Genomic DNA, 13,932 nt, shown 5'->3' with positions numbered 1-13,932 from the left:
CTGAGAACTCCACAGACCACCTGAGGACTCCACAGCCCACCTGACGACCCCACAGACCACCTGAGAACTCCACAGATCACATGAGGACTCCACAGACAACTGACTCCTTTAAGAAAGGCCTAAAATCCTCTGTTTTAAAAAAAAGCCTTTGATTAAACTTGTGTTTCTTTTTTTTCTTTCTATTATGCCTCCTGTAGCACTTTGGGATTGCTTTTAGCAATGAAAGGTGCTTTACAAATAACATTTATTATTATTATTATTATTATTATTATTATTATTATTATTATTATTATTATTATTATTATTAACAGTTCTGTGCAAACATTTACAGACTTTTGCAAAAACCAAGCAGCTTAGAAACATCCGATTGTTTAAACTAAAGGATTTTAACAAAAAGGAAATGGCATTTCCTGTGTCTGATGGAGAGGGGGGAGCCGCTGTATTTACACCCTCACCTGTAGGAATGAAGCCTTGTTTAGCTGTGAGAGTGACTACAGACGGAATTTATTCCATCACGGAGGGGGAGTGGGTAGGGGCCGGTTTGGAATTTGGTCTAAAAGTGAGTAACATCTGTGAGTCTCTGTTGAGACGGGGATCACAGTGGGGATTAGTCAGCAATACACAGGCGCTCATCTCGCTTTCCTCTGTGTTCCTGCTAATGTCTTGTTTGAATTGTGTCTCCAGCCCAGACAGTGCTGTGGAGATCGCCTTCATCCCAGGGAAAGGACTTTTTCAGAGCAGCGCGTCTCTCCACAACGGGGTGCAGCGGGCTGCGGGCAACAGCTACAACTCTGGACGCTTAAAAGTCCACATCATATCTCCTGAGGTCAGCCATGCTTAGCTTCAGTCATCAGAAACATACCAGAATATGTCTAGGACTAAGAAATGCTGTTTCCAGAATACTATAACAATGGATGCAAATATGAAGTAGCAGGAGCAGTATTTCCCAGTGAAGCTGCACGTTGTCAATTGTCAAATGATAGGAACAGTGTACAGTAGTGTTCTGTGTAATGTACGGTGTGGTGTACAGTACACACCAGTGATTACAAAACAAAGGTAGTCTTTCTAAACATTTCAAATTAGGATGTCCAGTCCGTGATAGCAATGATTCTCTCTGACCAATCACTGTTTTGCAGTGTTTCAACAACACCTACTGCTATTGGCTGAGGTTGCTTAGGATCTCGACATACATATATCAGAAGAATTATATTGAATCTATCTGTTCACTATTGCCATAGGACATCCAAAATGCATCACATCCGTGCTGTGCCATGTAAACGCGACATCCTACAGTTTGCTCTAATGAATCATTCACAATTTAAAGAACATATCAATAATATTTTGCAACTAAGACAGGTTTCTGTGTGGAACTTGAAGTTCATAACCACATGTTTAAGCAAGTTTAAGCTATTAATAAGAGGTTTGTTAAGTTCTGAGAATTATTATGAGCACACTCCACAGGATCAGATGTATGACCTTATCATTTCCAGCTGGTCATTTTAACTTGAGTTGAAGGGAAATCCTGCCTTACTTTTGGAAATCTTTCTATCATCTTTTGTTTGTCATTCATTTTGCATCCGTCTTGAGCAGATGTGTGCAGAGGAGCCGGCCCCGGTGTCCTCTGCGTCCCCGGACATCTGCCCTCCAGATATTCATATTTCAGGTAAACACCTCGCTGTTAACACTCAATGTTCCCTTTCCAGATGTACTCCCATTCATAAATGGGCTCGGGAAGTATTAATAGACAGACTGACACGGTGTTGGTTTAGATCTTTTTTATAGGGTTTGATGCCAATAAGAGAAATATATAATTTGCCAGCCTTCTACTCTTAGAAAATGCACAATGACACAGTTAATATAACTTCCTGTATGTGTTACTGCATTGTCCTGCTCACTGCACCTCATCCCCTCCACCCTCTCCGTTGTCACTCTCACTATCTTCCTGTTGACTTGTGTAATATAGTTAACAAAGCAGCATAAAACACATTTAAAGGACTTTAAACACCTGCTAAATCAGAGTAAATGTTTTCAGTGATTTGTCCTCAATGTCCCTCATATTAGATCAGACAAAGTTAATAATAATTTAATATTCCAGTTATAAACGACATGAATCAAAGATGTGTTGCTGTATTTTAGTGGTAAAAAAAATTCATCATCATAATTATTCGATATATATAATTTACACAGTGCCTGTAAACTGGCATTTCTCCTCCTACTTGAAAGACTACGGAGGGATAGGGTCTGCAAAATTAGTTTATTTGGGGGATGGGCAGGATGCTCTGACCGGTCCACTTCCTGCCCGGCGTTATGCAACGCCTCGCGTCGCGTCGAAAATAGACTTGCATCCTATTTTGAGCGGAGCCCAGCTCTGAGACGCTTCTGGGACGCTTCTGGGACGCTTCTGGGACGCTTCTGGCCGTAACGCGGCGCGTCTGGTGGAATAGCAACCATTGACTAGAGTGCCCGCGATCGCTGTGAACGCCGCAGCGGAGCCGTAACACGGCCGTAACTGCCCCTACACACTGTGGCGTGCGTTGTCGCTTGCCGACGGGGGGGGCTGAAACTCGACCAACAACCAATCACATGAGTCTCCCGCCCCAGACACACAAGCACGCGGTTTGATTGGCTAGAGCTTGTACTGGCATATGATTCGATTGGCTGACGCCTCCGTCGAGACGGCAAAATGCAGCGAGCACCGCGAGAGAAGCTACGCTTTGCTCCCACAATGCAGTTCGGCGAATCGTGACGTCACCCCATTCAAAGTGAATGGGGGGGGCAGGAGCGCAGGAGCTCCAACAAGCCGTTTAGGACAGAGAGTGAATACACATACTATACAGAGATGCTGTATGAGAAACCAATGTGAGTTTGGAAAATTTAACAATGTAAATCTATTCTAGTAGACCTCAACAATGGAATTATGATCAGTAGAAATGGCCATGACATGGGACCTTTAATAGAAAGCAGAGCGCACCAGGGGACCCTCCGAGAACACAGGAATGTGAGGATCGGAAAAAGTTCCCGCTCCATGGTAACGGGTGTGGTTCATTACGGCTTCACCGTCCCTCTTATCCTTTAAAGCAGCTGCTGTTTAAACACAGTGGCTCAGTCAGTAGAGTCTTGGACTGTGAGCCATAGGGTCGCGGGTTCAGGTCCCCGAACAGACCTAAATATGTAGTGTGGACTGCTACTTGGAGAGGTCCCAGTTCACCTCCTGCCCTGCCGTGGTGCCCTTGAGCAAGGCACCGGACTACCCCCCCACTCCCATAGCTCCCCGGGCGCTGTACAATAGCTGCCCACTGCTCCTATTACTAGGATGGGTTAAAAGCAGAGAACACATATCAGGTCCCTTGAAAAAGAGATCAATGATCTCAATGGGATGCACCTGGATAAATAAAGGTTTGAAATGAAATGGTGCTGTGTGCTCTGCATGTGTGACCATTAAAGAGGGTTTCATCCTCCGATTCTGCAAGGCTTAATGACATTAATAAGACCAAGACAACAGTTAAAAGCTGGCTATTGACATTTCTCAACAGTCCTGTCAACAGGGGTGGGAAGTACTAAGTACTGTACTAACTTTTGAGCTGCTTGTACTTTACTTGAGTATTTCCATGTAATGCTACTCTATACTTCTACTCCACTACAATTAAAAGGGAGATAATGTAATTTTACTCCACTATATCTATTAAACAGCTTGATTTTCTTTTAACAAAAATCCATCTCTAAATTAAACTAGTGAACTATCTCTTTAAGTTACAATAGAGCCACGTTATTTAAATATTTTACAAAAAGTAAATCAGAACTTTTAAATGCTACTTGATGCATATTATCTAGAAATGTCACATTTATAACGTTTTAGACACACATAAAGGCAATTTTTTACTTTTATACATTTAGTACATTTTGCTGATAATTATTTTGTACTTTTACTTAAGTACATTTTGAATGCAGGACTTTAACTTGTAATGAAGTATTTTTACAATAATATATTGGTACTTTTACCCGTATAAAGCATCTGAATACTTCTTCCACCTCAGCCTGTCATGCAGAGATGTGAAATACTGAGCATACGGACAATCTATTTTTTGGATATAGCGTCATTCCTTATTGAAAGTATTTGAAAATTCAGAACTATTATTAACTTGGTAGAGAACCAATGTGCTCATTCACAAAACATGTACTGTTTGATGAAATGACATTTTAATAACACGTGTTAATAGTGTGTTATTGGCTGAAACACTTGAAGACAGACAGCAATATAAAACAGTTGTGTTTAATCCAAGAGGAAGTGCTGGAAGGTGAAACTGAACCGTTGGGAGAAGCAGGTCTGATGTTGAGGGTCGCCTCCAGCTCAGAGCCAATCCTATTGGGCCGGATTAGGTCCGTCAAGGTTATTCCCTAGTGCTGTGACCACCTCGCTCCCCGCAGCCTCTTATTGGTTAAGCCTGTTGCTAGCCATGACAGATGTCCGTAGTTCGTGGTGAGGTGAGCACATACAAAAAATGACAGGCTATTCTTTTTTTATAAGAGTGACTCCTGACACTAAATCAACTATTTTGGTTTCATTCTCACTCTCAATTATGGGAAGCAAGGATGAAACCTTAATGCCATTTAAAGTAAAGTTGCTGTTATCAGTTCTTCCTGCTGCACACGCAGATTTACAGTAAACAAATGCACACTCATCTGTTTCAGTCAGCTGATCTCTGGGACAGACTGACCTTCCTCTGCCTCTCACCCCTCACACATTCCTCTCTAAAGCATAGCCTCATCCTGTTTAAAGATAAACACAGCTGTGTCCATAAGAGTCCAGTCTAAAGCTACATGTATCATCTGGGCTCCTAATGAACGTATAGCGATTGCAGAGGTCCTGTCTGTTTCTTATAAATCAAGAATTCCGTGGTCTTCAAGGTCAGCAGTGTACAGACACAGCAACATAAGTTGAACTTATTCAAACAACAACTGCAGAGACGGACAAGCGGAACATGTCCAACATCTCAAGAATAAAGTTGAAAATTCAGTATTTCTGCTAAGACTGGTTGAAATGTGTATTCTAGACATTTCATCTTGGTTGTCATCATTTCAACAACTAATTTGTCAAAATGCATTTCTTAATGTCTCAACCTCATTCTCAAAAGGCACAAGAAAATCCTCCCCTGACTTTCAATCTTCTTGTGTTTGGCACTACAACGTAGGGATTCACTTTTAACTAAACATTTTGATTCCCTTTTCGACATTTTAAACTTTCTCAAAAAATTATAATCTTTCTCCCAATTGTTTCGATCTCCTCGCCATAACAATCCTTCTTAAGAAATTGAAATGTGGCTATTTTGTATGTATTCTTTTATATTGTATTATGTTATATTGTATTTGTTTTGCACTAGAATGAAAACAAATGATATGATGTGTGCTGTTTAGGTTTGAAGCACAGCTGTTGTCCCGGCAGCAGACCAAGTAATCATCCCTGCCAGTCAGGGGTAGGGCGTGGTGCAAATCCTGTGGGCGGGACTTGGAGGAGGGTATCAGTGAAATTAGTTAATATCCCTAGTAACAGGGGGGTGTGGACCAGAGGGAAGGTTGTGATAGCAGACTCACCAATCTGGGACAAATACACTTATCAAATTAATATTAGGCACTGGCTGATGCCGCCCCCCCCCCCCGCTCTCTGTGTTCCCCTCATCTATATAATCATCCACCTTTCCTTCTCTTTTTAATCATCAGATCTCATCCCCCCACCCAAACACAGACTCACACACACCTCCCCTATCACCACAACTGCAAAATACAGATTATGCAGTGATATTTCTGCTCCTGTTGTTTACTCAGTGTCCTGTGGCCTCACTTACTCTCAGAGTCCCGCTGAAGGCCAGTAGGGGGTTCCGGCCTGATATCTGAATGTATTTACCAGAACTCCTGCTCACTGCTTTCCCCTTTGTCTGTGACCAAATCAACCACATCTCTTATCTACTTTTCCTCTTCTTTCCCCTCGTCTTTCTCTTTTTGTTTTCTCCTTTCTCTAGGTTCCACAAGTCAGAGTTCGCCAACGGGGGCCAAACCTAAGATAACACTGGACCCCTACATACGCCTCAAATCAGACAAGTTAGACTTGGTGAGTCACACGGTTTTATACAGCCATGAGGCCAAATACTTGACCTGTTGTGCAGTGGTGTACTCTACTCATTTTGAGATACTAGTATTTTACTTGAGTATTTGTATTTGTGGCTACTCTGTACTTCTACTCCACTACAGTTCTGAGGTGCATGGTTTACTTTTACTCCACTACATGTATTTAATACCTTTAGTTACTTCACAGATGTGGATGAATGATGTGAAATCTAATCAACTGTTAAATCAGACTTTAGTTCCACCTGGAGTAAATTCACAAGCTACCCTGCAGTATACAAAGTCATTCAAACTAGCTGCACCTTTTTGATGCTAATACTTTTCTATTTTTACTTGAGTAACCTTTTGAATGTAGGACTTTTACTGTAACAGAGTATTCCTATACTGTGGTACTTCTACTTCTACTTCTACCCAATACTAGATATGAGTACTTCTCCCACCTCTGATGTTGTGTGATGCCGGGCATGTTGAAGTGGTTTATTTCAGTGCGTACAAGGCTTTCGGTGCATTTGCCTTGTTAAGCTCTGCCACCTTTCTCCCGTCTCTCTCTCTGATTCTCCTAACCTCGATTTACAAGTGCATCACATAAGTGCATAAACTATAGTTAAAACTCTGAACAACAAGAGAAATGCAGATTTATTTGCTTCAAACAAACCAATCCATATTAAGTGCTGTAGCACTACTAAACTGGGTGATCCTGATGTGTGTGTCATGAATATTCCATATGCTTAATCTGGAGACAACCTGTCACTCCAGTGTTCTACTGAAGAGAGATATACAACTGTTGAGTGGCTACAGCAGAACATGTATGATATTAGAAAGGACATTTAGACGCACACATACAAAGGCATGGAATGTAATACCTATAACAGAAAGATAGCTAAAGCAATAGAATATTTTGATCTGGTTCTTCTATCACCGCAGCAGCAACTTCCACCAAATCCACAGACCAGCAACATGCTCAGCGAATAAAACCTCATAGTTAAACTGTAATTCAATAGAGTTTGTCCTGATACTAGCTAAATAAGAAAGGTTTCGCCACAAGGATTCATCCTGTGGGGACCATGAATATCAACAGCCACATTTCATGACAGCCTGACCAGGATTTAAAGCAATTTACAGGGAACTTTCTTCAAGGAAATCAGCACAAACCTTTAATCTGATCAGGACAGTCCTGCACACAGACCTATTCTGCTCTCTGTCTGAACATCATGTTTCCTTTAGCTCAGTTTCCATCAGCACTCTGGTCCAGGTAGCTTGTAAATGTCTTCCTGTCTGATGGCGGCCGCCCCCTGTTATCTTGCTCAACATGTTTGGGAAAGATGGCGATTCCACCGTGGGAACGGACAACATGTCCTCCATGATGTACACAAACAACTGTTGATCTCTGCTATGAGACTAACATTCTTGCTCCGTCTCCTCATCCCTGAACTCTGAATGTAGCGCAGCGGAAAGGGACGTTTGATTAAATGTTCTGTCCTCCCGTTATGCAGAGACGAAGACCTTAAAGTAACGCAAGTCACAAGATCATTTTGCGCTTAGTAACTGTAATGCAATTACTGCCATTATCAACAGTTACATTACTGCATTACAGTCAAATGTAATCTAATTACCCCCAACGCTGCCAACCTTTGCCTGTGATCATCTAAACATAGGCTCTTCTCAAAGATAGTTTCTTATGGTTTTCCCAGCAAAATGACCCTGTGACAGGCTTTAAGAATAACTACCATCTCTCTGAGGGTCAGGTTTGTGGGGAGAGCCCTGTCCCACAGACTGGGTTCAGTGGGGGGGGGAGATGTGGGACCTTTGAGGGACATATGATCCTCATATTTATTCTTATCAAGCACACTTTACATCATGCACGTTTCGGCTCTCCATTTAGGTTTTTAGAGAAACCCTGAGCAGAGGATTCTTCTCCTTCTGATCGCCCCCCAGGCCCTCTCATCATTGATCTCTCTCTCAGTCTCTCTTCGCTGGCTTATCATGCTTGCGCTCTTCATGTGTACATTCTTCTTACCCTTTCAGCACATTCACCCCCCCTCCCCCTGCCCCCTCCTTCCTGTCTCTGCTGATGGTTCTCCTCTGCTCGTTCGCTGACTCTATTGCTGCCCTCTGTGCAATTCGGTTACCATTATTCAGCTTTGCTTTTAATTTAGTTCAACCAAAGGTTGATCCTAATCTACCAATTCATTAATGGGATTAGAGAGACAGATAGGTTAAATGCTCAAGTTGAATACAGAAAAAGTCCTCTCTTCATGTGTTGGCTCAATGCAATGAAATGAGAGTGATATGAATTATTAGCATCACCCTGGTTTAATTCATTCTCAAATTTAGATTTGAATATCCTGGAGACCACAGACCTCCTCGAAAACACAGAGGCTGCTTAAAAACATTTTGACCTGATGATATGTTTCACAGGTCCTCTTTAGAAAATGTCTCGTTACTTATGCTGGGGCTCTTTAGGCCCCCAACATTTAGCACCTTCCCTTGAGTTTAGATCATTTCACTTGGGTTTGAAGTTGTAGATGTTTGGAGAAAGATTTTAATTTTTTTGAGCACCTTACCCTCAATTAGATTATATTAAAAGTGTATAAATTTAAGGATGAATGTTTACTATAATTCATGTATATGTTATGAATACAAATATGGAAGAGGAAAGGAGGATTTTTAAATGTTCATTGGAAGTCAGATTTGTTCTATTGATGGTTGATGGTGTGGTTACGCTAAGCACATTCAGACTTTCTAAGCACTAGTACAACGTGTTACGAGTGCCTGAGAACCCAGGTGCAGAACAGAGGCCGGAGGCAAAGAGTTCATAGTGGAGCCAGGGACTGGAGAGGGCGGAGGAAAGAGAGAGAGATAATGTCTGAAGGAAGACACTGCTAACAGAAGACATGTCCACCAAGATGTCTGCCGTCTCCTTAGCTGAGGGAAGTTTGGGTAGAGCAAGAGATTGGTGACAGAATCTCTGTAATCTCAGACCCAGGGCGGCTGGGAACTGGGGGGGGGGGGGGGGGGGGGGTGTGTCATATTAGCGGTGTGTAGAGTGAGCAATGGAGGAGTGGGTTTGGCACAAGCAGGCAGCTATGTGGACATTACCAGGGCCAGGCTGTTGACTCTGAGCTTGTCTCCCCATTGACCCAATCTCCCAGGTGATGGTTACTGTTGGTTACTGTAGTCCAGGTGGGGGGCAGTATGGCATTAGTGATAGAAACAGTCCTGTCCAAAGCAAAGTTGCTTGACAAGACACCAGACTTGACATTACAGAAACCTGGACGGTATGTCATGGAAAGTATAATCTTCCAAAAAACAGTGAGTCCTGTAATCAGGGGCCTCATTTATAAAGCTTTGCGTAGGATTCACGTGGGAAGGTTGCTTACGTAGGACAAAGCAAGTAAATACGCACATGTATATTCCGATTTATAAAACATTGCGCACGCACGTCCTACGCCGGTTTCCCTTTATAAATCATAATCGATTCGAAATGCGGTGTAGCTTTTGCGGGCTTCACGTAACGCCCATATTTGCCTATAAATAGTCAAAGAAACGCCCTTTCACTCATTCATTTTGACTGAATGCATGAAGAAGATCGCAGGAAATGGCGACAGAACAGCTAAAAAAGACATCTCACACCGTGTCAGATTTTGGTTATTTTGGGGAGGTCGAGATAAATCATATTGTTTGGTGGATGCAGTTTGAACCAGAGTATCAGCATGGAGGTCGGATCGTCACCAAAATAAATAAATAAGTGGTCCGAAAAAGGATAATGACAAAAGAAATACACATAGCCTTCCTCAGGCAGTGTGTTTGTACCGGGGACAGGAGACACTCCCTTGATGAGAAACTGTAAGAAATGATCGGGGAATCCCTCCGGAGTGGAGTCATGACAACTGGATCTGAATTATGTTTTGGTATTTGGTGGTTTTTGTCCCAGCTGTCGATCAGTCTCCACTGCAGCCTGTGCATCTCAACCCCCCCCCTCCCCCTCAGCAACTCTATATCCACCAGTTATAGGAAATAAAACTAATGTGTTGTGTTATATTAGCTGTACAATTGACCACATATGGTGTTCTTAGTTTCCATACCTCCTGTGTTTTACGAGCAACTTATCAAGTAGGCTATTGGCGAACGGCATAAAACATGATTAAACATGATAGTGCTCGTATCTAACTAGAGAAAAGCAAAACTGAGTCAGTTTAAAGTAATTCTGTCCTTCTGTTTCCTCCTTCATCATTTATGAGAATACATTTCTTAACAAGAGAACATAATCGAGGGGTGATAAATAACATTTCCTTATTTATTTATTTCTCCAAGTTATGTGTTTGTGTGCACTGAGGAGTCTCAAACAGGCGTTTGTTAAATCATTTTAAGATTGGCTTTAATCATTTTGTGAAAATTAATTCTTCATATATGATAAATGAGAGGTAACATTTTATTTATGGTATTATTGCCTCATATTTCTCTCCACACTTCCTTCTGCCAACGGTGTCGCAGTTTCTCTTCTCTCCCGTTTTTTATAAATAGCAAAGATTGCTTAGAAACTGGCGTACGCCATCTTCTGAGCGTATTCAACGTTTATAAATGAGGCCCCAGGTCTCCTCTTTGTGGCTTCCTGGCAGCCATGAAGTCTCAGGAACCATTCTTTGTTCAATCCATGCAAGAAACAGAATAGGGCCAAATGAAATTATAATCTTCTTTTTCTTTCTCTGCTTTAGGCTTTGACCTTCCTCGGTTTGGACGTCACAGAAGAAAAGAGGAAGAAACTGAGACAAAGCCTAACCGTAGACCCACAAGGCACTGTGGCCTATGGAGGTGAAGTGCACACACACACACACACACACACACACACACACACACACACACACACACACACACACACACACACACACACACACACACACACACACACACACACACACACACACACACACACACACACACACTATTTAGGATCGTAGGAGAAGACATTTGAAGTTGTTGAGCGGGGGGCGGGCTGCTAGTGGAGCCGGAGCCTCGCAGCGGGGCTACTGCGGAGTGCATATATGAAGGTATATATGGTGCAAAATGCGAGAGCTTGTAAAACCTGATGTGACCACTTTCAGAAAAAAGATCTGAGCTTGTGTGCATTCATTTACACTTGTATAAAAACACGCATCTGTGAACCAAATCTGCGGCCTTGACTTTTGCTACACTTCTTGCGATGAATATGTCGCTAAAGTAATTTTCACCTGTAGATGTGGGGGGAGGAAAGGGGGTTGGAGATAGCTAAGTCAATATAATGAGATAGCTGAGTCAATATAATGAGATATTAAGTCAATATAATGAGATAACTAAGTCAATATGAGATATTAAGTCAATATAATGATAGCTAAGTCAATATAATGAGATAGTAAGTTAATATAATGAGATAACTAAGTCAATATAATGAGACATTAAGTCAAAATAATGAGACAACTAAGTCAATATGAGATATTAAGTCAATAAAATGAGATAGTAAGTCAATATAATGAGATAGCTAAGTCAATATAATGAGATATTAAGTCAATATAATGAGATATTAAGTCAATATAATGAGATAGTAAGTCAATATAATGAGATAGTAAGTCAATATAATGAGATAGCTAAGTCAATATAATGAGATAGTAAGTCAATATAATGAGATAACTAAGATAGTAAGTCATTATAGTGAGATAGTAAGTCAATATAATGAGATAGCTAAGTCAATATAATGAGATAGTAAGTCAATATAATGAGATAGCTAAGTGAGATAGTAAGTCAATATAATGAGATAACTAAGTCATTATAATGACTTACAGGATTTTTTTTTTTTTTCTGTGGCGCAAAGAGGCTTCCATACATTAATACACTGTCAGTGTTAATAAACTAAAAAAAGACAAGGCGATGTGCCTGCAAGACTGCACTCAGGTAAACAAAGCATATTACCCGTGCGCAGCAGCTAACCTGCCTGCGAGCCTTCGCTCAGGTCACATTTACACACGGCGCGGCTGAAGCCCGCTAGCACTATTAGCACTAGCAGTATCGATAGCACCGTTTTAGATTCAATGAGTGTCTCGTTTGCAAATGCATCATTAAGTTGCTTGTGTTACCCCCTTTACAAGAAACTAATTGAGTACATAGATTGCACCTTGCACTATCGCCACTACATTTTTTTAAAAGTGCACACAGACCTTGGATCGCTTCGCTCTGTCCGCCATGCCTGCGGGAGTCTCACAACAATAATAAGAGCGCTGTTTAGAGAGATGACGAGTGGCATTTACAGTGGCCAATCAGAGGGGTCTCAAACCGGATACATTACACCCGATGAGGGTTCCCAACCAACCAGAATGGTTTAAAGTTAAACTAAGGAAGTAGACGTAACACATATACCGATAGCAGCACCGTTTGTCCAGCGGCTTAATGGTATACCGATACCGTCCAATCAGGTACCTGTATTTACTTAGTACCGGTTCTCGGTACCCATCCCTAGCAACACATTCATTGCAAGAAGTGTAGCAAAAGTCAAGGCCGCAGATTCGTCGATTTATACTGCCACAGAGCAGATTCGTGGAGTTGTAATGACTGATTTGAGAGGTTGTAATACCCAAGTTGCAGTTGTAATGGAAAATATATTTAAAAAATATGTATTTTTCTGCAAGTGAACATTTCATCAAAGTTCATTTTTTTCGACAAGCTTCAAATTTGGTTCACAGGTACGTGGATATTTTATACAAGTGTAAATGTATGCACACAAGCTCAGATTTTTTTTCTGCTTGTGCTCACATCAGGTTTTACACGCTCTCGCATTTTGCACCATATCTACCTTCATAGCATATAGCAGACTCTTTACGCTAACGAAGGATCACTTCTTCTTCAGGGAGTGGAAGGCTACGCAGTATGCAGGCTACTGTTCCGCAGCTGCTTCCTCTCTGATGGACTCCGGTATTGCACATTACTCACAAGACGTTTTTAAAAAAAACATTCGGGGCTTTTCAGAAAACATCCGGGGCTTGAGCCCAAGTAGCCACCCCCTAGCGCCGCCACTGGTGTCAACATGAAAAATATCTGTGTTGAAACCCTGGGTGTTTCTCAATGTCGAGGACGCTTCCTTGGTAGGACATGTCTTCCGAGTCAGGTCCTTCAGAAGCGAGGCAAGAATCCTTCCTAGCCTCGAAAAACGAAGAATGGTGGAACAGGCTAACAGGTGTGCAGGTGTGCGTCATATGCGAGGCCCGCCTTAAATGGAGCGCGATTTCCGCCTAAGATTTCGGCAATTGTTCCGTGCGCAAAGCATTGTGGGGATTCTAAGACTGTGGAGGATACACATGTGCAGCCTCGAAATTTCCCGCAACGAAGGACGCCGGCCTCGGTAGAATTCCAAGTATCCTGGACATTGGAACAGTCCTTCGGCGGGACTCGATGACGTAGCATCCTTGAAATAGTGGCTCTGGAGGAGCCTTCCTCGACATTGAGAAACAACCACAGTCAGACCTCAGAGTGTGTGTAAGGGCTGCATGTTACCAGTGTTGTGCTAGTTACTGAAAACCAGTAACTAGTTACCATTACTAGTTACTTAATTTCAAAAGTAACTCTGATTACTTGCACCAAAAAGTAGTTACTTAAAAAAGGGCTCCCATTGATGCCCTTATAGCCTTCATTTCAGTACTGTTATAGAGAACCGCAGTGACGCGTCGTAAAACCCGGAAGTAAGTTAGCATTTTTAGCACTTCCGGTTCCTTCCTCAAAAAGCAATGCATTTTTTCCATAGGGTTTTGGAAAATAGCTCGAAATAAGGTCTGTGGTTGACACAAATTTAAG

The 13,932-nt window shown here is 41.9% G+C and overlaps 1 protein-coding gene across 1 annotated transcript in view; it reads left to right on the top strand.

Moving 5' to 3' along the window:
- Positions 1-11,386, top strand: part of LOC307016196 (disks large homolog 2) — a gene marked incomplete at its 3' end in the record, with an annotated part of 154,685 nt that extends 143,299 nt beyond the window's left edge. The window contains exons 11-15 of the mRNA XM_079645239.1: positions 685-826; positions 1,591-1,663; positions 6,015-6,103; positions 10,833-10,929; positions 11,352-11,386. Coding sequence (XP_079501365.1) covers positions 685-826; positions 1,591-1,663; positions 6,015-6,103; positions 10,833-10,929; positions 11,352-11,386 — 436 coding nt within the window. The remainder of the gene's footprint in view (positions 1-684; positions 827-1,590; positions 1,664-6,014; positions 6,104-10,832; positions 10,930-11,351) is intronic.
- Between the last annotated feature and the right edge of the window lie 2,546 nt (positions 11,387-13,932).

Source organism: Notothenia rossii, assembly GCF_949606895.1.
Source record: "Notothenia rossii genome assembly, chromosome: 8".
NCBI lineage: Eukaryota > Metazoa > Chordata > Actinopteri > Perciformes > Nototheniidae > Notothenia > Notothenia rossii.
Note: the sequence above shows the minus strand (reverse complement) of the source record. Positions and strands in the feature narration are given on the sequence as shown.